At 35.7% G+C, this 25,386-nt stretch overlaps 1 protein-coding gene across 1 annotated transcript in view; it reads left to right on the top strand.

The window, feature by feature from the left end:
• LOC110371686 (bicaudal D-related protein homolog) overlaps positions 1 to 25,386 on the top strand; it is a 112,051-nt gene that overhangs the window by 73,934 nt on the left and 12,731 nt on the right. The window contains exons 2-6 of the mRNA XM_021328043.3: positions 5,122 to 5,262; positions 14,529 to 14,684; positions 15,154 to 15,327; positions 18,017 to 18,263; positions 24,315 to 24,535. Of these exons, the coding sequence (XP_021183718.2) occupies positions 5,122 to 5,262; positions 14,529 to 14,684; positions 15,154 to 15,327; positions 18,017 to 18,263; positions 24,315 to 24,535 (939 nt within the window). The remainder of the gene's footprint in view (positions 1 to 5,121; positions 5,263 to 14,528; positions 14,685 to 15,153; positions 15,328 to 18,016; positions 18,264 to 24,314; positions 24,536 to 25,386) is intronic.

The following is a 25,386-nucleotide window of genomic DNA, read 5'->3' on the forward strand; positions in this document are numbered from 1 at the left end:
TCGATATTTATTAACCGACTTCCCAAAAAGGAGGAGGTTCTGAATTCGGCCGGTATGTTCTTTTTACTAGGTGATAAAACTGGGTGTTAAAATTATTAAGATAGGCCTATTGGCAATAAAAAAAATAATAACAATAGAGAGCAAGGCTTAAACTTGTTTTCGAATTAAACTAGATATCTTATTTAAGTGATACTGATGATGAACAAAAACCTGCTTCCAATAATGTTTTTTTTTTTGTAAATTAAAAGACAATTGTTTACAAAACACAAAGAATGTCAAACCTTATAAAGAATTTTAGTCTATTAAAAGCACTTTCTAGCTCCATTAAAGTCTTTACATGAATGTTCACACAGGATTTAAAGATTAAATCGAACTAATCAGTATTATGGCGGTTTACGTTGGATCCGGTCGTTAGCTAGACAGGCTGATCCGGTGCTAATAGTCTAATGGAAGGGTTTTATAAATTGTCGGTCTTACTACATGTTATTACTACCTATATACCTACAGAATACATATGTATTTTATTCGTTTTATGTACATATCTGAAAATGTATGGTTTGTGTGTAAAAACATTTCGTACATACCAAGTAGGTAATGATTTAATTGGAAATCTGAAAGAAGACTATCCAAAATCCATGATATGTATTGTATAAGTAATCCCAATTTAAATCCTTCTTTTAATGAAGAAGTGTACTGGGTTATGACCAAGTAATACATATTTTGCAATATACTGTACTTATTTCGTATATTTACTACTACATGTATTGTGTTGTGTACAACTTCAAGTTTCATTATAAGAAATGATGGTTTCGAAAACGTTCTATTAAATACAAAGATGTGTCTGTCAGCAACAGCATATTAAGTATTTAATTTCTACATAAGAAATCACTTGACTCTTTTTTGTTTTTTTTTTTATGTTTTTACTTGTACTTATAGCTTCTTTTTAACTTATTCTAAGTATGTAAATATAGATATTTGCTTAAATTTAATAAAAAATAGATACATATCACAACTTCGATTTCAACTAATTCTACACCAATCAAAGCCCAAATACTTGTAATTTCAGTTCCACAACATACCTACCTACACTTGTTTTTATTTCTATGGAGTTTCTTGCCGGCTCTATGGAGTTTCTTGCCGGCTTCTATGGAGTTTCTTGCCGGCTCTTCTCCATGAGACCAACTTTTTGGAACCGTGCAACTAATGTGACGTTTCATAGGTGCCCGCAAAGGCCTATGTGAAATAAAAAGATTTTGATTTTTGATTTTTGATTTTGATTTTCACTCTCCCTATGTGGGTCGTGAAGTTTTTGTCATAGGTACACCCATTAAAAAGATAATACCCATATAGTCTCACTTTCTATATCGGTCGACAATTCAATGATAATATGTATACTCTCACTTGCTAATAAATTAGTAAGACTTTGATAACGAAAGTGAGTTATAGGCGCTGAAATTCAGTCGATTGGTGCGCAGAAATACGTAACAGTAACGCTTAGCTGCTACTATTTCTAGCAGTTTTAATCTTCATTCCTTTTTGCATTATTATAACGTAACATTTGCACATACTGAACTTATAATATATTGTCCAATTTGTTGGAAAAAAAAATACATTAGCATCAATAATAATAAAAGTCGGTAAGGGGATTATCCTTGGGTACATTTCTATAGTGTATATGTTATGGACCAAGTGATAAATTGGGCAGTATACATAATGCCCGGTCATTATGAATAATGCCCAATATGAGAGTGCAATTTGATAATAATTATTCAAACAATCAAATTGACCGGGCACTATACATATTGACCGTGACCTTTTGGGCAAAGTAATACAAACATATTCACACATCCCATATCAATTGACAGAGCCTAGAAGTAAGCATGCAACATGCAGCAAGCATGGCTTCTGTCACGGCTCCGGCGCTGCGGGGCTCCGGCGGTCCCATGCGAGCTTATCGTCGCAGATGGTTTTCATGCTCACCGCCTAAACTACCTGCGCCTCAGCTCGCAGGCCGCCTCGCCCCTCCGTGCCTACGCGGTTTTGAATTGCACTCTAGGGGTAGGGCAGACAAGACTACGTGGAGTCGGTTTTGCAGCGATTCGTTTTCGTCACTAAGTTCAGTTTTTAATACAATGTTTTGAATCCAAATTAAATTCTACCATAAAAAAAAAACGAGCCAAGAAAAATGAGATCCAGATTGTCCAATTAATAATTTTCTGGCTAAACTTATAATTTCCCATTAAAATAGAACATATGATTTAAAACAATAATCATAAAATATGTAGCAAGTAACAGGATTTATTTATTAGAACAATTGCCACCCCCGCACCGCATAAAATATAGCTTTATTATCAAATTGCCCAACTATCATGTAGCAATATAATAATGCCCGTGCCAAGTGATAAATAATGAAGTTAAGATAGTTATTAATCATGTGGCCCGATAAAGCTAGACATTATTCATAATGCTCGGGCATTATAAATAATGCCCGAATTAATCACATGGTCCATAACATATACAGGGATAATCGTCGGTTTGTGTCACAATTTCATTAAAGTTGTCTCAAAAAGGCTTAAGCGTGTTGGCTTCGGCCCCACGTTCGCCTCCCAAAAATCCGGGACTCTATAGTCTCGAGGTCTGATAGAGACATACAAATAATAAAAGTCGATAATTTCTATCGTAAATTTTTGATATGGCAACCCTAGGAATGACAGTTTTAACCTGATTGATTCGGCCGACTGGTTGGCACGATGTTTAAAAAAATGTATATTTGAAAATCGTGAATTCAATCAAAGATTTTAGTCGGTCTGATAGCCGACCAATACTTATTTATTTATTTATTTATTTATTTATTTATTTATTTATACTTCATGCACATTTCGTACAATGGCGGACTTAACGCCTTAGGCGTTTTCTCCCAGTCTACCTTTAGGTGGTGGAGAAATAGCAGTGGTAGGTGCAAGGTTTTTGTTTGGATAGTTAGTTTAAAAGTATACAATATATATATATAGATAATAATACATAATATACATACATACATACATATTATAATTGCCAGGAGAGATAAAGAAATAGATAAAAAAAAAACAATCTACGGTAGCGATTCTGCCAATTTCCTATGGATGTGGTCGCGTAATTTCTTTTTGAATGTATAACGACTATTAACCATCCTGACTTCCAGAGGTAGCTCATTCCAGAGAAGAATAGATTTAACAAAGAAGGAAGAGTGAATGATATCTGACCGGTGAGCAGGGCAGTGAAGAAGACGATTATTAGAGGAGCGGAGATTTTTGCTATGTTGAGAACATATATATTGGAAGTGAGGAGTTAAATAAGAAGGCGTACAGGGAGAGTGTAGAATAGAGAAAAGAGTAGTTAATGCCCTTATCACACGACGTTGTCTTATCGGTAGCCATTTAAGTTGCGCTCGATAGGCTGACACATGATCGTACTTGCGGAGATTAAAAACGAATCGAATGCAATTGTTGAGAAGCCGGTCAAGTTTATTGAGCAGATCTGCATTCAGGTCATAGTAGCAAACATCACCATAGTCGATTATGGGAAAGATTAAAGTTTGCATAAGCGTCGCCTTCACGTTAACTGGGAGAAAATTTTTCAAGCGATAGAGGAACCGCAGCGTGCTGGTCACTTTCTGACTGACAGCTGCAACCTATGATTGCCAATTCAGCGTGGAGTCAAGGTGTAGGCCAAGATTTTTCACAGTGCAGCTGTAAGGAATGTTAACCCCGTTAAACACTAACGTTGGTAAACCAAGACCATCAACTTTGCTCATAGCTCTCGATCCGACTTATCATTGTTCCGAGTAAGCTTCTATTCATCTTCATACTGATTCATGAGCCCAAACAAACTATCGGCCGACTAAAAGTTTGTATAAATGTTGCAGAGATCAAACTATATTAAACGTAAAAAAAGTAAGTAAAAAAAAATTTAAGTAAGTTTAAAAATAATTGCATCAGTGACTAGAAAAATATTTACCCGACTTGGTAGACTAGCTACGTCTACAGTTTACACAAATGCAGGTGTAACAAATATTCAAAGTATGACGATATTTGCTCTTTTGTCTGAAAACACTGTATTTGTTCAATACGTGGAATTGACGTAAAATTAATCATGTTTTATTGTTGCGCAAAACTATTGTTTTTCGATAATAATAGTTTGCTTTTTAAAGTATATTTCTTTGTTTTAAAAATAGTGATTCAAAATGTCTAGTGACTGAATGCAGACAAAATATATACTTACCTATTTATGTAGATATCGGTTAAAAGTTAAAAACAATATATTTATCTGGTAAATGCCTACATAAATCGCATCAGTACTTAATATTCAATTTATAATTCCTTTGCTTAATTAAATTATTCTTATCTGAATTCACAATCATAATCTTTTTACCATCACATCTTTAATCTTTTCCTCAAGTGATTCAAATATTTCCCATAGCCAACACAATTAAGTTTATTTGCGATAACGTGTAAACTATGCTTTCTAATAGCACAGTTTACAGCCATAGACAATAGATGGGAGCTAAGATGGCGTCCGGAAATGCTTCGTTCACATCAAGCTTCCGCCGCGGAAATGATAAAAACCTTTTTTGTTAATTCTTGTCTTTGAATTAAACCGTTGAGCGCTTTTAATTAGATTGTTTACTTATAAGCAAATTATGAGGAAAAAAGTGCAGGAAACTGTGAAGTAAGAGTACGATAGTTTGTTTTGGGTGAAAGAGCAATGGATGCTGTGTAGATCGGTTTAAATTGATGATTTTTAAACGTAACGAAATAACGCAGTTTATTTCCAGAGAAATTCAATCATACTATATGTTCTGGAGACCTCAAAAACTACATAGGTACCTACATAGAAATATTCCATAGCCGACAATACCTAAAGAATACATAGATAGTCAGAAACTCGGACACTCAGTCTTACCAAGGGATATCGGGTTGTCTAGATAAGACCGCTCCGTGTAGACCGACTTCTCAATAAAATACCGGTACTCAGCTACCTCCGGTTATACTGGAAGCCTACGAAAAGCTTCATATTTTCAAGACCTCACTACCTACATCTCCAAAATACCTCAGAAACTAATACCTATTCTATCTTCCTCAGGAACTGGAACAAGAGAAGCACCTCCTCAGACGACGACTGGACACAACACAAGGCGAGTACGAGGCTCGGCTGCTGGAGCTGCAGAATGACATCCGAGAGCTCACAGCCAAGATCGATTCTAGAGATACTTCTGTTAAACAGGTATGTGAAATGTGCCTGGGCTTTTCCTTAACAGCCTGGTCTTTTGGTTGTAGCTTGGAAATCATAAGGGCTTCCGAATTTTGCTGACGAAAAGTCATCTTTGGTACATTAGCAACCCACCGCGGTAACTTTTTTGAATAACTCCGCAGCCTAAATAGAAAGGTCATTAGGATACTTTTGAAATGACTAAATTAAAATATTCACAAGAACTAACTAGTGCCGTTAGACTAGCCAATGATCGATTTGAAGGGAATGCAAGTACCTAACCTTCAAAATTCTGTTGTCGGGTATAAGGATACGTTTAGTGAGACTGACTGTAGATGTTTTGGCATCTAAATACATGTATCCTTTACAAATGACAGTCAGTCTTTATAGCCTATCATGTCTTCCTGGCGTATAGGCATACTCGCACGATTTTCATAAGCCTATAAATAAGCTATGCTCATCATTCTGAATCTAAATTGCTAGAAAATCTTACGACTTACATCCTTGCTGTACATAACTTATTAATGCAAAGGGCAGTATAAATGATTCATTCTCTCTTTACTCACGTTGCAATGAGGTAACAAAGTAACTGTTACAAATAGGCCACATTATCCCATGAATACATAAATAGGTAAATAAATGTATTAGGTAAATACATCTGATGCGCATGAGTCATATATGTAAGATCTAATTTGTATGTTGAAAGCATTGTTCTAACGTAAGTGGACGAGTTTTGATTGTAAATCTATTATTATAAGATAGGTGATAGTTTGATTTGTTTCGTAATCTTTAGTTTAAGCTTCACATATTGATTGATGCTTATGTAGAAAGAGACTTTGTAGAAAGTGAGACATAATGTGGCCTGGTAAACTTACAGTATCACAGTGCAATTGATTGCATCGATAGATGTATATGTTACGGGTAATGCTAGAAGGTGGAGTAAACCTAGGTTTACCCGGGTTGACTTAGTATTACCCAAGCTTCTTGGGTAAAGTCCGAATAATAAGTTAAATAAATATTAATTCGGGGTTTACCCATGCTCACCTAGGGCTACCCAACTCTGACTGGGTAATGTTAGGTGTTGCGTAATTTTCGAGCCCGTGGCGTAATTCTAGGATGAACGTGGTACTATTGAGGAAATGTTCTCAAGGAATCAGTTTTATGTGTGTCATGATAAACTGACTGATATTGAAAATATATCACCAGAAAAAAAGCTTACGAGAGGTTGCAAATAAACAGTCGCTTTCAGGAGGCCAGGGTTATAAAAGGTGTAATTGCAAAACAAAATGTGCCACAAAGAAGTGTTCATGCAAAGCTGCAGGAAAATTGAGAAATTCTAAATGTCACAGCAGTTTATCTTGCTCAAATAAATAATTTCAATTTGAACAACAACGTCCGTTATTAGTTTTTTCTATTAAAGCTATTTAGTTTATCCTCTTCAAGCAACTACGATCGCCTTTGTATGTTTTTTTAAATAATAAATGTTTAAAGTGACCTTGGATTTTCATTTCACTAATTAAGTAGACAAATTTTTTACATTACCCAGTCAGAGTTGGGTAGACCTAGGTGAGCATGGGTAAACCCCGAATTAATATTTATTTAACTTATTATTCGGACTTTACCCAAGAAGCTTGGGTAATACTAAGTCAACCCGGGTAAACCTAGGTTTACTCCACCTTCTAGCATTACCCGTAACATATACATATACCTATGTGCTTGAAAATTAATTATTCTTCGTAATAAGTTAGTTAGGAGGAGTACATTCAGCATATAAATGACGTGATATAGTGATGATTATGACGATGATGGATAAGTTAGTTTGAATACTGCCTTTACCAGAACCTAAACCCGTTTTTTACACTTTCTGGCTATGAATCAATACAATCCTCAATTCATTGTCCCTCTTTCTTCAAACGGACAAAATCAGAAACAGAAATATTACCAAAACCACCTGTTTCATACCTCAATTATCATCAAGTTTTGACAAAGGTTTGTAAAGCAAATCAAATGGAGCGTGATGCCCTATCACCTTTATTATTATCTAGTTACTGACAGTTACAACATTTGCCATTTTCAACAATTTCATGGCCAATTTGCGTAGTATTTTTTTCGGTAGAGTGCTTAGTAAATTCTTTGAAGTTCGACCAATGATGAGAACCGTACGGTTTTCATTGTAACACTTTAAACTTATTTTTATAAAAGCTGCAATTTATATTTACTGATACCTAAAACTACATACTTGTTTGAGATTTATTCACAGGAATCTTGAACTTAAGTCGTATAAAATCTAATTTAAATAGCTCAATTTTATATTATAAATGCTAATTTAAACTAGTGGTCCTTTCAATTCGGCTGTAAAGACCAGATTTGAAAGGACGGTTGGTCCTTGTGTCATGATTTATGAAAATTACAAGTTTTGTACTTAGCTCATGAGAATATAGCATGTTAATAACACAAAGAATAAAATATCATTCCATTAATGTTTCTAGCTGGCAGTAAATTTACTACAGTAGTGCAAATGTTTGTAGCTGGCAATATATTTTCTGCAGTAATCCAGTACAATCCAAGGCCTTCAAAAACAGCTTTTCCAGGAAAAACAATCCATAATACAGCTTTAAATATTACTAAGAACATTAATCCACAAGTACAGATTGACATTAACTTGAGTAGATAATAAATAGCGTGGTTTAGCCAGCGATTGTGGACACCTGCCGTAATCTCGGACATTACGCATAATGACTATGTTGCAATCTAATGTTACTAATGTAATGTCATTTGATTATTGTCAACCTCTCGTTAGAATGCTATAATCATTTTACGAGATTAATGTTCTTGTTTTAGTTATTTTAGCATTAGAAGTAGGATGTAAGGAATGAGAAATGTCATTATTGTTAACTAGGTTATATATGCGCTTGTGCTTGAAGAAAGTTAGTGCTAAGCTATTTTACATCAATCATAACATTAATGAAGAGGTATTTGTCTGACCTCGGGAAAATAAAAACAAATAAACACATTTTTCTGATCCAGGAACTGGAATACATAATATATCCAAATAAAGAGGAAAGGTAAAAGTAATTGAATTTATGTTGTTCCCTAGACTCTGTTTGAGTAAGATGAAAACCCATATTTTAGGATAAGCCCTATCATATCATGCTCCACCTGCGCAACACGATAAGAAAGATTTAGTCTTTTTCCTACTCCTAATGGTGCCTTTTTTGTTACTGGAAAATCATCAAATGACCCCTCTCACTGTGGGCATAGTTAAACTTTGACTGACTAAATCCATCTTTGATTCCTGGAAGCCGAAATCCAATCATGTTCCCTTTGTGTACCATGACTGCGGTTACTCTTTCGAACAATCCCGCAGCCCGTGCTCCTAATAGCACCTGTCTTTACCTTTCAGTATCACGGTTACGGCAACCGCCTCCAACTAAACTCTTCTCAGTATTTGCACAATCTCATACACCGTTGTTCGTATCATTACGCCCACATACAGTTTCAGGTTAATACGCAAAGACCTGTAATTAGGTACAGCTGCTGTCGTTAGCTTGATTGCATAATATATGAGGGGTATTGCATCTGCTTATTCATTATAGTCTTCATTATCTCTTAGGAAGTAATGATGCTCGTTATTAGGTGTTTTGTTCAAAGCTTTTTGTGTGGTTTTGAGTGGGCTTTCAATCATCTGGACTGCGTAACTACCGGTCTTAAGTAAGTCTTTAAGCTTCTACCGGTTCTAAGCTAAATAGATCATCAAGTTTACGACATATAGTGTCCTAAGTTGGACCTGTACTTGCCAAATAAACGTAAACTACTTTCTGTAGCATGATGAGCTTAGATTTTGGAGCAATCATTGTTAGATTTTGGACTTTCATTTGGAGCTTCGTAGTTATTTCTGGCACTATCCCTTATATCCTTTTTGACTGAAAATTGAGACTTACTAAACATTATATCAAATCGTGTTTCAACAAAGGGTTATCAATCTAAATATTCAATTAATTCCAGACTACAATTAATGACACTTAAAACAAACTTCACCCATTGTTTTACAGAATACATAATAACAATAATATAAAACAAAATGGCGGCAGTTTCAAACAATGAGCGTTTTCCCTTGACCCTAGATTTGGCATAAAAAGCCTTTGTGTCCAAATTTCGTAGTTTCAATGTAATTAACATTGAAAATGTACATTACCACTATTAGTGAACTGAGTCAAGGCTGTACCGAGGTACCTGTGCTGGCGAATTTAAAAAAGATTAAAAATAAATTCCTGTAAAATCGTGTTAACTAAGTATGTTAATGGAAAGATGGACATTGAAAAATTTGGATAGCACATTGTTTGCTTCAATTTTGAGACAAACATTAACCATTAATCATAAGTCTTTAAAATTGTGAATCGGTGGCATACAGTGCCAACGATTTGCAACGTAGAGATTTTTCGAAAAGTAAGATTTGCCGTGGTAGCTACATACCTAATCTCGATAGGTTTCAGCAGAGTAATATAAAGCGATGCAATTAGACATTTTCATTTAATCTAGTAGGTAATATAAGATATAGGTTTGAAATTTTAAACAAGTCGCAATGTTCATAATTCTCTAAACAAATGAAACGTGAGAGATCTCGTTCAAGTTTGGGATTAAATGTAAAAATATTGTAGCTGTCACGCACGCGTACAATAGGACCACAGCCCAACCGAAACCTTACTTTTGTTCGAAAAACGTGCAGCTTTTCGTACATAGTAATCTTATTATACGAGAGATTAACATTATGTCCTTCAACAGGTTTCGTTAACGTGCATATTGTTAACTAACTTAAGTTATTAAGCGATGTTCTATGTACGACATTCAATAAAGCCGTTTAAAAGTGCTTGATGGGCTGTCAGAAGGTATGATGACCTTTGTGGTTTTGGCTATCAAGCAAGTCTGTTCTATAATGCACTACTATTCGATTAAATAACTCTTAATGACTTCTATTTAATACTATGACCCGTTAATATAAACCACACCATAATATGGTTTTGGTCCTTTTCGGATTGTAGGACCAGCCTTCTTGACATATTGTAACTCATCGCCTTATGTCATGCGATTTTCAAATGTCTTAGGTACTTAAAGATTTGAAATTATATTTCTTTTTAACAGATTTCTCGTATATTCTTTTTCATTTTCAAATCCAACGTGGATCTACCACAAATCAACATCTCCCTCTCTTTTTACAAAACGTACTGAAATGGTCTCGACAAAAACCGGGTCACGCTTGCTTAGCCCAACAACACGTTTCGTGAACGCTCATCCATCACTAAAGGGCATTTTTTTACATTAATCAATTGTCAATGGCCGACGACAAAATTACGAAACTCCGTTAGGATTTTGGATTGAGTAAAAAACTGTACTCGAAGAAATTTCGGATACGTGCTAGGTCGTATCGTGTCAAATTCTCCAAACTTTCGCAATGTTGATGGGAATGTATGTACGTGTAATGTTATGTATAATTTTATTTATTTAGGTCAATGCATGCTTATTGGTGTACGGTTTAAAGATCTTGAAATTGGTATGGATGAGGTAATGAGTGGAAAAGACCTGTCATTTGTTAACGACTTAAAGATAGTGTTGAGAAATCTTGAGAGCATTGCTTATCAACGCATACCAAAACTTAATATAGTGAGTAAACTTAAAAATATTTTAAATCTTCAATTCAAATCTTAAGATAGAGATATTAGTAATACGAGGAAAATAGTCTCTCAAATTCGGAGATAACAAGCTTCTACGACTGATTTTAATTGAGATCACAAACGTCTTAAGTTCGCATTGCACAAACTGATTAAGACTCCAATTCTAAGACAAGATCTATGTTCAACTGTCGTTCTAGAATACTAACCTCATTACTTAGAGAGTAGATAAAGCGAGTGATTGTTACACAACAGTCACTTGACTCACATAATATGTGGATGGGAAGCTGACTCGTATCTAGCTTGCCATCAGCCTTGGTACCAAACAATCTGATCTTGATAACCTCGCTCTTGACGATTTGGTTTTTGAGGCAAAAAGATAGAAAAATAGTGGCGATAAAAGTGTTGCACGTAAGGAAAATTATATTACTTGGGTAATAGGCAAAAGACTAAAAGCTATAACTGAGACTTAGAGTGATATATTGAATCGTGGTATTTAACATTGACAATTGTATACCTCTAAAAGCAAAAGGTATAACAGCAAATACCTACACCTAATTATTTTTGAACTACGCTCTAAATTACCCAAAACAAAAACTGAAAAATTATACCGAAACGGAGTCACTCCTACCAGGAAATACGCAACATATTATCATTATAATAAATGTTCACCAAGGGACATTATGCCAACGAATATCGCCTGAAAGTCAAGGCCACTCTGACATTACACGGTAAAATTACGCAATTCCAGGGAATTTACAGCTATCGGGCTAGCCTGAAAGCTTTCAGGGCCAATTAGCCAATTAGTGGCACGCCTTGGTGAAGCACTTTTCATTTGATTGTCTAGCAGCCATTTGTCATTATGAGCTATCGTTGTTATTTATCACACTTTTAATAAGCTTAGTGAATAGTGATTTATTTTAAGGATTCTTATTAATACCATAGATAAGAAAGTTAATTTGTTTATTCTGAAAGGCTGAATTGATTGACTTATTTCGTTTCGAGGCAGAAGAATTCTGGAGATAGTTATAGACTACTTTTTTTGATGTTGGCGAAACAGCCAGGTACTAATATATTTTTGCACCCAGATCATATTTATTCTATTTTATAATATCTAATTAACATAATTTCAATTACCTGCTACCATATATGACTAATCAGGCATGAAATTACTAATTACCAGTGTTACTTAACAATGTCATTATCTTCACAGTCCCCCTTCTCGCACAACCTCATTATCGTCATCCTCATCATCAGCCTTTTATTGTCTCTTCTCATACAGAGAAGGAATGAGCGTTAATCATCGCACCGTTCAAGGTGAATTTGTAACTCAGTCTCACACAACGACCCTGGTGAATTTGTCATTTTCTCTCCAAACAAAAAACAGTCTTCTAGTTCATGGCTTTGATGGCATTATAGTGAGACCTTCATAGCCTTCCTTCCAGGATGCCATAGCTGGCTTCCGTCCGAACACATCCTCAGCAATTACCTGTTGGAAATTGGTAACCAGCCGTGTAGTTGGGTAACGAGCTAGCAAAAATGATGTTAAGACAATATTGTTCTGCGTTATTACTTGATAAATATCTTTTAGATTGGATGATACTCTGCGCTATGTAGTTTAATTTAAATTGGTATGATTACCTCATTTCCAATAAGCTTGCCAATGCACAGATTTTTTTGGTTAAATCTCAATCATAATAAAAAAATATGAGTAATTATAATCACCATTTTTGCCTTGTGGTTTTTCCAGCGATTATGTATATTGAGGTAAGCAAACTCAAATGAAGGCTAACGATATTTGATCCCTGTTAGTTGTATGATGGAACATACAAAAGGTTACTATCAAATTCCGGATGATCTTCTAATGCCATAAATCTTCTAGTATCATAAAAATAAAGCAAATTCACAACACAAACAAACATCTTTAGCAAGAGACAATGTTGAAACGCGTCACGCCTTTTGATCTGACGTCCTTCCAAATCTACTCGGAAAAAACTCTTTCGCAAACTACATGGATGACATAATGGTCTTTATGGTCAGAGGATGAAAGTTGATATTGCTGTGAATGATTTGATCTATTCTGTTACACCTATTAAGACGATTAACCACGCTTGCTGTTTAAACAATGTAGTTTAGAAGTATGGTTAAATGTTTGATTGTGATATCAGAATGGCTATCTGTGGAGTATGTTATTAGTCATTTTTTGAGCTCGTTCGTATGTTCAGGAACTGCGAGTAAAGTTTTATCTTGATAGTCGCGATTAGATACTGTTTTGCGTTTTATTTCTGGGAATATAGGATCAAATGTATGAGGATAGATTTTTGTAGATAGAAAGCACATATTAGAAATGACTCATGTAAGACCATTGTCATGTGTCAGAGATATGGTTTAATTGATGTTTGTGTGTTTAAGAGGCAATTAGAGATGGGTGTGCTTATCTAGATAAATTGAAAAGTGCTGTTATTATGACCATATAGATAAAAGCCTGCCCACGCAATAATGTACTGAGTGTACCTACTTAAATATGAACAAAACAACAGATCAACATTACAAAGCTAACTTTTGTACAAATGGGCTAATCCTAGGAACTACTGGACCGAATTGAGAAACTTTCAGTATCGTATAGAGATATTGAAGAAATACGAGTATATAAGCTTCTTTTTGTCGGGATGCGAGTGAAACCGCTGGCAGGAGCTAGTTTAATTATAAATGGTGTAGTCTCGAAAACAATATTTCGCCATGGTTATAAATAAAATAACCAAAAATGCTGTTTTACGCTTTTTTATGGTTTCACGATTCATAGCCATGAAATGCTTTGGCCTTGGGCTTTTATGTATCACATGGTACTTCAGAAAATGACTCAACCTTCCTCGTGTACCTGCAGAAGGTTTTGGAACTAATTTTCAATTGTTTCGCTTTCCTTGGTTCAGAAAATTACTACGTGTATGTAGAAAGTGATGACAAATTTTACAATAGGCATATTTCTTATTACGTTTACATTCATAATGTATACTTATACTACTTCTATAAAGCTGAAGAGCTTATTTGTTTGAACGGACTTGTGTCAGAGAGTACTGGTCCTGCTAATTCTTTCAGGACCCCTACAGGCAACTTTTCGATTGGGTGCGTGGAGTTCATAGTATATTTGAAAACTGTGTAGATTACAAGATAATGCTATAATAGGTACAAGAATTGAGACAACCCAAGTTTGCAATACCAACTATTTCGTTCGTTGATCTTTTGCAACTATAAAAACCAGACAGTATTTATATGCATAGCAATTCTATTACCCACTTTATCTAACCTATCTTTATCTATGAAATTGATTAGTTTATGCAAACATGTTTTATTACACTCCTTTAGAATATTCACAATACATTGTTATATTCATTTCATAACGAACACCTCTTTTATTTAGAAATTAAAACCTATACGTTTCTTTAGTTATTGAAATACGCGTTCAAAATGCTCTTTACGAAAGGTCTTTTAAATTAGATCATCCAAATTACCGTGAAAACCAGCCAGACATAAGAAACCTCTGCTCTATATTATCACAAATAAGTCAGAAAGACCTAAACATAAAATAATAATAATAACGTATTCCTTTGTTCACAGCGCGATGAGGAAAAAGCCAGCCTAATAGCAGAGCTGACAGCCCAGAACTCCAGACTGACAGTACAACTGAAAGAGTCATCAGCCACTGAAGCGAACCTACTGGCACAGCTTGAGGGCCTGAAGGACCAGTGTTCCATGAGGAAAACCAGCTTACAGGTAAGATACTGAAAAACACGTTCTTAAAGTCACGTATGCACAAAACTTGAGAATAGATGCATATCTAAAGCTGAGTTGCACCATCTAACTGGAACGATAACCAAAAACTAGGTGACGAATCCTTAATTTATACGGCAATAAGTTAAATCCACTCGAATATGATTCATATTAAAGACAGTAAGAAACCGAATCGTAAGTTTACTTAAGAATTAACTCTAGTACCATTGGGAATTGCGTTAGATTAAATTAGATACAGCTAATTGGAACCAGAGAATTATAACAATGTAATTGTACAAATAAAAATTACTAATCTTACAATTGCAATTTTATGAGTAACAACCTTGAATGCTGAACCATAAAATCCATTTATTTCTCACCAAATGGTGACAATTCTATAATTATACCATGTCCAATGACCATGTAGTAATTGCAAAATTCCTTGACGTCAATATATATTTTTGGTCAACAGGATCATGTACAAAGTCTGGAATCCTTGAAAGCTGAACTGGCGATGGTGACAGACAAGAAGTCAGATTTGGAAAGAAGGCTGACAGGGTCACTTAAGGATAAGGAGAATCTGATGCAGCAACTTGATGAAGCTAACGACAGGATCGTGGCGTTAGAGAGGCAGCTTAAAGAACAGGTAAGGACAGAATTTTATTACGTAAGACGTGTACCTATAAAAATGGAAGTGATCATGGTTATGTGGCTACGTTTGAATAAGCTCTTTTGATGGTAGAATCATCAGCAGTATGTTTACCTGTCCAAACTTGTTTCATCCAATTCCGTTTAATATTTGGTCTAGGAAAAGTCTAGTTTTCAAAATTTTCTTTTACCACATTATGGGTTAGGATATCCGTGTCTCAAGCATTATTTTAATAAAAATCGAAGTCTTTTTAAGTTACAAAAAATACAACTTGGGGTAACAAATATGAGTTATAAATAACTTCTTTGTGTTTCACACCATTCAATATAACCTTCGAAACGTCATGTGATTCAATCAAATCAATGCTGTTTGCTTTATATTGATTAAAATCAGCCGACCTCCAAGTACAATACTTAATACATTATCGTAATATTTCAATATTGAATCGTCTTTCATAATACTAATGATTTCTGCTCAAGATTGTAAGTAATTTGATTCAGATCTGATGGATGCGTGGTTGTGTAATCCACTCGATACAGTTGCTACAAGGACTTCCGTTACTGAAATAAAAATATTGATCATTCCATTTGGAGTAACGTTCACTTGTTATGTTGTAATGTTTGTTTGTGTAAACCGCAGCTTACTTTTCTTACCAGTCTTCACTTGTCTGTCTTCTGAAGGCACAAGTTTAAGGCCTTGTACCGTAAGGCCTACATTGTGGCTTGGTTCAAGATTCAATGTATTTTTCATGCCAAAAATAGCAGTTCAACAATATTTTTTGTATTTATTCCTTTCATTTTATATCTTCAAAGCGTGTCATTGGTTACTACTTGATTTGGTCTGAATTCCATGTCATCTTCAATCCTGCTTCCAAAAAAATCTTTCAGATCTAAACAGTGCTAACATTCCACAATGGTTCACGCAACATGATTTCCTATGGAACCGCCGATATAATTCAATTGTGGGAAATATCATCAGTCTTATGGCTTCGTAAGCAGCTGTATGGGAAGTGCTTTACGTTTGCTTTATTACGTACTAAGCTGCTACTTAGGTTTTGTAGTCGGCAAGTGAATTGATATTGCATTGTTCACTGGGTGTAATGTTTTTATTTGTATACTTGTTTTTTTTCAACAAGTAATTTTATACGTGTGATACTTGGATAGGTCTCTCGGGATCTAAAGCAGTTGTCTGACTAGTCATAATAGTTTTTCTATGATTGTTTATATACAAAACATCAATGGGCATATGGAAAAATCATTCGTGGGAGTGTCTCAGGAAGTCAGGACATCTATTCATCTCAAAATAAACTACTGAGGACTACGAGAGATGGCTTATATAAATATTCATTCAAATAAGTGTTGCTTTTAGGTAACAATAGGTTTCCTTACCAAAGTCTAGACATTCAACTATGAACCTCAAATCATTTGACAAAACGAATGTCGCACATTACCAAATTACCACTATCATTCAATTCTATCCAAACAAAGTGATCCTTTCACCTCGCAATATCCGGCGGATTAGTCAAGAACAATGGACAGTAATTAAAAACTAATCTCGACTCGAAGGTCTTGTTGGGCAACTCTAGGGGCACTGGTCTGACCATAATGGTCCTTTTGTACGGAACCCTTTGTACTGTTGGGTAATGTGTGGTTATCATTTGTAGCAAGGTTGTCTTTTGAGTTTATTGTATCGTTAATTGGAGCAGTATCTAAAGATGCTTTGGTGTTACCAAAGTTATACTCCTACTGGAAAAGTTTAGTTTGTCTCTCAGATTCGTTTTTGCTAATGATTCTCTAGTTATGAATGAATCTGCTTCATCATTTCCAGCAATGAACTCCTGGGTTTTCACTTTAGTTCCCGATTAGTCATTGTAGTTATTAATTTGAAGTAGCTTACTACTAAAGTTTCGTATATAATGCCATTTAATGTTTATAGTCATCCCTTTAATTATTTGGGTCTCAATAAAATTAAGTGTCATTTAAATCAGCATCGAAATTTCGAAATCATTTGTAACTTCACCACTATTTTTATTTAATTTGATAATTTTAACTACCTCACGTTCCTGGTAGTCGTTTTGAAATTCCTTTATCATTCTGTTAGCAGTTAAGTAAAGTCTATATTATTATTCGTATGTACGTGCGTATTTAGTACAGAGTTTAATATTGCACAATGAGTTGGTTGCTCAGGTGGTAAGTTTTCCAAGGCTTACTTGTTTGTTTTTAAAACACCTGGCTTTTAGCACTTACTTGTTATTCTCTACGTTTGCGATATTACCTTCACTGTCGTGGAGTTACGCTTTCAAAATGTCCTTTTTATCTCGTTCGGATTATGCCGTCTGGGTTTTAATTTTTAGCAGTTTTTAAGGTCAAGTTGAAGTATATTTATGTCTTCAGATTGTTATTTTACCTGTTTGACTATTTTTGTCACTTTTTAGACTGAGCTTTTTCAAGTTAACGGTATTGTAATTTGGTGGACTAGCCAAATGCATCTCTGAAACTATATTCCTTATATATATATTATAGGTTGATATAAATTAGGAATCAGGTGATGTTCCATGTGATGTTTGGACTTTAACTTTTGATGCATTATCACCTTATTTATAATAGCGATCCACACCACTAATCCTAAGCTTAACTCAAAGGCTATAACACATTGAATTTCCAACTAACCCTTAAAATTCTTCCAGGAACATCTCTACCAGAACACACTTAAAGAGTTGGAGCGTCTCCAAAGATCCCACGATACCCTCGCCGAGAGGATCGGAGCACCAGATCCCATTGACACCACAGACACTGCCAGGTCTCTTCATGCGGAGATGGAGTCGGAGCCAGAGGACCAGGATGATGGCTGGTTGAGGAGTGAGGCTGTGCAGGTCTATAAGCAGCTGAGAGCGCTGGCGTTGCAGCTTAATACTGGACATGATGATGATTCAGGTTTGTTGGTTTTAAGTGCTTCTTTATGTTTATGAGAGCCTGGTACTTTTGTTGTGAGAGGTCATTTGATGCTTATTTTCACCGAGAACGTAAATGTCCTATTAATTGTGAAAATTGAATGTAAAAATTCATACAGTTGCTTTAAGAAAACTCACGTTTATGTTGTCTATGAACTTGTGCCTTATACCTTTTATACAAACTGAATTAGTAAGTATGACGACTGACGGAGAGGAATCGAAGCGATAAACATATTGGGCTGACCCCAAATAACTTGGGACCAGACAGGAAGAAGAAGAAAAGTAAACTGATTTTCTTGAACTTAAAAAAACAACTAGGAATGGAATCAATTTTTGGTTTAAATAGGTAATATGTAGAAGTAAACTAATGTTTTAGCCTACGTCAAACAAATAACCTCAATAAGTAGTTCTAGCTTGGACAACACGCGACCATAGCGATCGATACAATTCGAGGTATTTGGATAACTGCGTACGAATTATTAATATGGACAAACAAGACGTTTTACGATATTTGAAGAAAATGGTTTTGGGGTCATGCAAAGGTTACCATATCGAGCTCTTCTTTTATTATTGTTACTTATACACACCAGTACTTTAATTGTACAATATGCAAGTTATGAATAAACCTGTGAATACCCGGGTTAATAAAATGATAACGTAATATACCACCTTTCTTCCCATGGCAATTTTTTATCACAATAGATTTAGCCAAATGCGCCTACAAAAATGTAGGCTGAATACTGAAATAAGTTTGAAAACTGAGATCGTGAAATATCCTAGCTCGAAAGGTTCCAGGGTACATTAGCACCGCAATATTATCTTTCAGTCTTGTAAGACCAATAAACCTTAATAAACCTCCTTATTACTCAGTAAGGTAATATTGTATTAGTTTCTCACCTCTTTAAGAAGTGCGTCATACTGAAGGTGGGCCATTAGGAACCACCCTTGTTCTGACGTCATATTTCTACTAGACTTATTTGTTTTCTATAGTTTTATAAGAACTTAAGTGATAGTCAATTATGGAATGACGTTCCGTCACAATAAGTAATAAAAAATTTAGTTTTTTCAAAAGTCTATACCTCATTATGTAAAAGAAAAACAAGACAAAAAGAGACGCATGTTTCTTCTTATACAAAGGCTGTACGCATTCCCACGTTCTTTTTAGGATATGGATGAAACTACAACCAACTTGGCTTGCCTCTAGAGGGTCATAATATTGGGGCCATGAAAACTCCGACGGAGTCGGTTAAAAAGTTTGACATGAACTGCCACCTATTAGATTTGATCCATATTTCAACTAACATCCCGTATAATTAGTAAATGCTTCAAACATTCTGCTATATTCCTAACCTCTTCTCGGTCACCACTGCTTACCTTTAAACACACAAATACCTTTAATTAGAACCGAATCAGCCAACTTTCAGTATTTACTTTTACATAAATAGCTATAGTTGGTGAACGAAATAAATGGTCCACAAGCACACTTCCTGCACGAAACGGCATAAATAACCAGTTAAATGTAGCCTCAGTTCGCGTGACCGTTTTGTAGGGCGATGTCACTATGTGGAGTATTCAGAAGTATCACTTTGAACAGAACTCGAAAATATGGGCCGCCATTTTGTATTTTTTTTTATATATATGTTCGCATAAAACATGATATATAACTGGTACTCAGCTGCATCCGGTTAGACTGGAAGCCGACTTCAACATAGTTGGGAAAAGGCTCGGGAGATGATGATGATAAAACATGATATACAAAGGTGTTACTTTTGGCAAAAGACCATACATGTTCTGCTTATGACTAAAGCGTACGATTGAGCGTGTGCTCATAACATCAGCATTTAAAAAAATAATTCATTTAAATCGCAAAAATTAAATTTAACTGCAAAAGAAAGTTTTTGACTATTCAAGGCATAAAAACTCAAGAACTCTTACAATGACCTTACATACCACTTCTCAGCTAGCTAAGTTGACATAGCTACCTAAGGTAACCCAGTCATCTTCCCGGCCACAAATATTTGAATCTAAAGAAGATGTATATATTATAATTTTCAGTACAACATGAGGTCATGCGATGAACTCACCTGTTGATGTCATGACCGACCTTTCGTATTAGTAAACTGAACGTCAAATCAATCGTGAGATCATTAGTTTAAATAAACAAAGAAGTATACTACATACCAATGATACACAGTAGCAGTTGTTACAATGCTACGTGAGAGGCTGTCAGGGAGCATTGTCAGAAATCTGACAGTAAGGCTAGCTAGGCGATCAAACCTGCAGTTGATAAGAAGAAGACTTCACAATATTAATGATAATGCCATTCTGTGGCTTGGGTAATTGTCAATTAACTAAAATAAGATAACATACACGTTATGCGACAAATCATACTTCACCTCTACTTTGTCCATACTGTACAAATCTCTTACAAGACGTGTAAAAGATATTCCAGTGCAAGAAAGAGATGAAACTTTAAATTTTACCGAAAAATAAGATCTTTTTTTCTGTCCTAAAACAAGACATCTATGCTTATCATAATAAAACTACCCAAAAATGCAAAACATGTTTTTACACACACCTCAAAATTCACTTCAATGAATATCAAAATTTACCTACTGCAACATACCTGCACTGTTACAGCACATCGGCAGTATACGCAATTCTGCAGACAATTGTGTGCGACCTTCGTAATCGGTTCCTGGATCGTTGGCTTACGGAAACATTGTGCACTAGACGATATATCAAAACCATTAAAATTCGATCCAAATCACGATCTTGAAGTTTCGCTTCTTTGTGATTTATTGCAAAATTATGATGACTAATGTAAAGCTGAAGAGTTTTACGTTTGTTTTCTTGAACGTGCTAACCTCAGACACTACTAGTTCCATTAGAAAAATTCTTTCAGTGTTAGATAGTTTATTTATTGAGGAAGGCTATAGTCTACTTTTTATCCAAGTGCGTGGAAGTAGGTAATCCCCACTTGATGCAGCCAAAACCGCTGGCAGAAGTTAGTACAATAATATGTAAACATTGTTATTATAATACTGCTGATGTTGGGGTGCCATCTTGTACCAAGCGCCGGAGTGACGTGACGCATATGACATTATTTGGCAAAGCTATGCGTGATTGTGGCAGTTTCAGGAGCATCACCCATTGAAACTTTTTTTAGAAGGTCATACTTTAGATGCAAAGACATAGACGTATCCCTTATTTTCGTCACATTATGCTGGAGTCATAAAATATAGGATCGTGATTGTTTCGATCTCATCGAAAAATTTAATAACATCTGCCCCAATTCAAGACCCTTTAAACCTTTTTATTTTGATGTGGATGGTGGATCAGATGACCCCTCCTGCTGTGAGTGCAGTGTTAAACTTTTACTGATTCAAACCTTTGTTCCTTTTGGAGCCCATTGTGTACCAGGGCCGCGGTAACTCTTTGGAACAATCGCATAGTATCACCAGCATCCAGGATTCATCCCTGAACTCCCTGAACCCTCATGCTCAGGTTCTATACTTTCATATATCAGAGAGACAGGTTATTCAAATAAATTAGTCAATACTTTCATAAAATATTTTATTTTGAGTCAATATCGATGTCAGTCAGATGTGGTGTAAGTAAATAGCTGGTTGATTTCGTAAGCGTGTCAATTGTTACAAAATCACTGAAATGCACTTGCAGAGACTGCAGTTTTTGCTTCGATTCGATTGATTCATTTTAAAGAGTTCTTCAAAAAATCTGGTTAAGATTTTGTGTTTATTATACGAGTATTTCATCTATGCTAATTGTACCTATTTATTACACAGCTGAATAGTTTGTTTGTTTAATCTAGCTACTGTTTAGAACCACTAGTCCGATTTGAAAAAGTGTTCTGTAGCCCATTTATCGAAGGCTGATGGTCAATGGCTATAGGCTACTTTTTAATCCGGGTGCGCGAAGAAGTTTCTACGGGACGCGAAGCCGTTAGCAGCTATTTCTAATATAATTACCTAGAAAAGCTTCTATGACACCTGTTTCTACAAATGGCAATGACTCCACCACGTCAATGACCGTTTTCCATCACTAAAGACATAATATATCCACCATTAAAAGAGTCTTAGTAACCATCGATCAAGCCTTGATCTCGTTAGACAGTTCCGACAATCTGATGCAGCGTGGATGATACGTGAAATTGTTCAGTTAGCTATGAGAAAGTTTATGGAGAAAGTGGGAATTCGTAATATTGTGTAGTATTGATCTAATAGGCGTCTTTATAATAAATATAATGATTCGGCCATTTAGGACGAAAAATAAGGGCCAATGGGGCCGAAAGGTGCTCGAGTGGATGGCCACCAATGACGTGATCGAACGATCTTACAAAGCGCAGGATGCAGGTTGCTTCCAAGTGGGGCTAGTATATAGTAGAAGTATAGGCTTATGTATATAGTGCTTAAGAGTTAGCTCTGACTGTTTCACTGACTATAAAACCCATCCATGTTCCATCTGGAGCCCATAGCCACCCATTGTTTCCCATAGCTGCGGAAACTGTTTCAAATAAGACCATAATTCAGGTATAACCTCCTAACTTAGATACCTACATAAACAAATAATAAATCGATATTATGATCTAATAAATGGTTCCCCAGTGGGCTCTTCAAGTAAATTAATGCTCAAACAGTTACCCAAGTAGGTCATGGTTATTGGTTGCTATGCGACAATAACATTGAAGTATTGATGCATCCAAAATTATGTAATTTTCGCTCTGTTCTTTCCGCATCGTCTACTGTTACAGCCTTTTTATCGTCCCACTGCTGGACACAGGCCTCCTCTCACACGGAGAAGGATTGAGCATTTAATCACCACCTTTGCTCAATGCGGGTTGGTGATTTCAGACTTAATAGCCCAGGTTTCCTCAAGATGTTTTCCTTCACCTTTTTAGCAGCCATTGATGTCCAAGATATACTTAGAAAGTACATACAAACTTAGAAAACTTGCATTGGTACTTGACTGACCTGGAATCGAACCCACACCCTCATACTGGAGAGGTTGCTTCTTTGTCCACTAGGCCACCACGACTTTTTGTTTTTCTTCACGGAAAGTGTAGCGGGAAAATACGCTTGTACGCGCAACAAAACCGTTTATTTGAAAGAGCTCTTAATCTAGATACGAGAAATATTATGAGTCAAAAACAGGCGGCTTTTAAAAATAAAATAATACTCAACAATTGAATTCGACGAGTTTTAATAATATTTTTATTCCAAACGGTATCATTTTCCACTGCCCGATTGTTTTAATATTTAAAGAGAAATATTGATATTCAATATATTAACGAAGGGATCATATGACATCCGCTTGTGAATAGTTTTTTGTTCATCTTATTGTTTAAGAGTATAACTTTTATTTGTTTAATTATAGGATGGCTGATAACGTTCTCACGGTTTTCTTTTAAATATAACTTAACTTAAAACAAAAGGTTATTTCAGTGATGTTCTCCTACTGATTTCTGCACCTTCTCCGTTCTCGCTATCGTTTCACATTCGATGTTATTTACTAAGTCATATGAAGGGGTATCCTGTTGTAACGATATATGTATACAGATGCATTATAAAATGCAAATACCAAGACAGTTTGGAAAAGGCTATTCCATTAGATAAAACATGTTCCTCAGCTGCATCTCAGTAAATTGGAGACTGATTGACTGCAAACATAGATACGAAAACCCTAAGCAGCAAATACTAACGTAACCCCAAGATTCATATATCATCTAAAAGCGATTCCACCGGTATGCAACACTGTGACAAATGACAAATGATTCTTTTGGTCTTCTCGCTCTAAGAAACAGAACCTAAGAAATTGCTCGCGAACATTTCTATTTTGGTGGAATCTCATCAGAACATCATGTACCACCTATCATCATTACCATTCCTTTTCTTCTTAGAAAGAGAACCTAAGAAATTGCTCGCGAACATTTCTATTTTGGTGGAATCTCACCAAAAGAAAACCACCTATCATCCATTTCTTAGAAAAAATGTGTAACTACAATTCTCTTTTCCAGGACTCCACTCCGACCTATCACTGACATCTCTCGACGGGGATGAAGGTGAGACACTCCGACGCGGCGCGCTCGCTGCCGCCTGCGCCGACGCCGTGGCCGCGTACGCCACGCTCGAGGGCTCAAGAGTACGAGACTCCATAGCTGCTCATGCGCGCCGGGCGTTGGAGAGAGAGCGCCAGATCGATGAGAAGAATGAGATCATTGCTGATTTGTCTTCTAAGGTAGGTTTTTATTTGGTGTCTAATTTTCAGTATAGGATTCAGAAATTCACGTAATAAAATTAACTACTCGTGAGAAGGATAAAGTTGCAGCCCGACATCAGGTAAATTGAAGATATAACATCTCCGTGTGCCTATGTATGCAGACGTTAAGAAATCACCCATTTTACTTCGTGTAGCAATCATTGACGTATTTGAAAAAAAACTTAGTTAATTTTATAGGTAATCAAGTATTTCAATTAAGTAGTTTTTTACAGTTGTGTACCGTACCTTCTACATCACAAATAGCTTAAACGAGGCAATTTAATTATATCTCTAAAATGAAAGGTTTCATTGAATCCACAGAACTATTGATAGAACACAATTTTTCCATTTAAACTAAGTAAAACGTTTTATCGCCAAACGTGTCCTTCACCTATAAAAAATCTATACAAGTCAGAAACACGTGCTGAAATCAATTGGCAGTCAATAAGTAACGGTAGGCGTAGGGCGACAAAAAATATAACAAAGAGTTGGCAGCCATTGACTGATATTGATCGAAACACATCGGTATTTACCGTACAGTTGAGCTGACCAATGATGGGACAGTTTTAAAGGCCATTACACCATTGATATAGCATTGAAATTTAAAGAGGCTGCAGAAAGACGCGGGCTTCAAAGATCGGCATGGTTGGCGCTCATTGAGGAGAGCTACGTTAAGCAATGGACGGCAATAGATGATGTGATGACAAAGTTAAAGGGGATAATGTAATCGGTTAGGATGGTCATGAAATATCGGAACTAAACAGCGGGTAAGGCTTGGAAGACTAGAAGATTTGATTGCTATCGCAACTTCGAAATGCAAAGAGCAAATT

The sequence above is a fragment of the Helicoverpa armigera genome, chromosome 22, assembly GCF_030705265.1.
Source record: "Helicoverpa armigera isolate CAAS_96S chromosome 22, ASM3070526v1, whole genome shotgun sequence".
Classification (NCBI taxonomy): Eukaryota; Metazoa; Arthropoda; class Insecta; order Lepidoptera; family Noctuidae; genus Helicoverpa; species Helicoverpa armigera.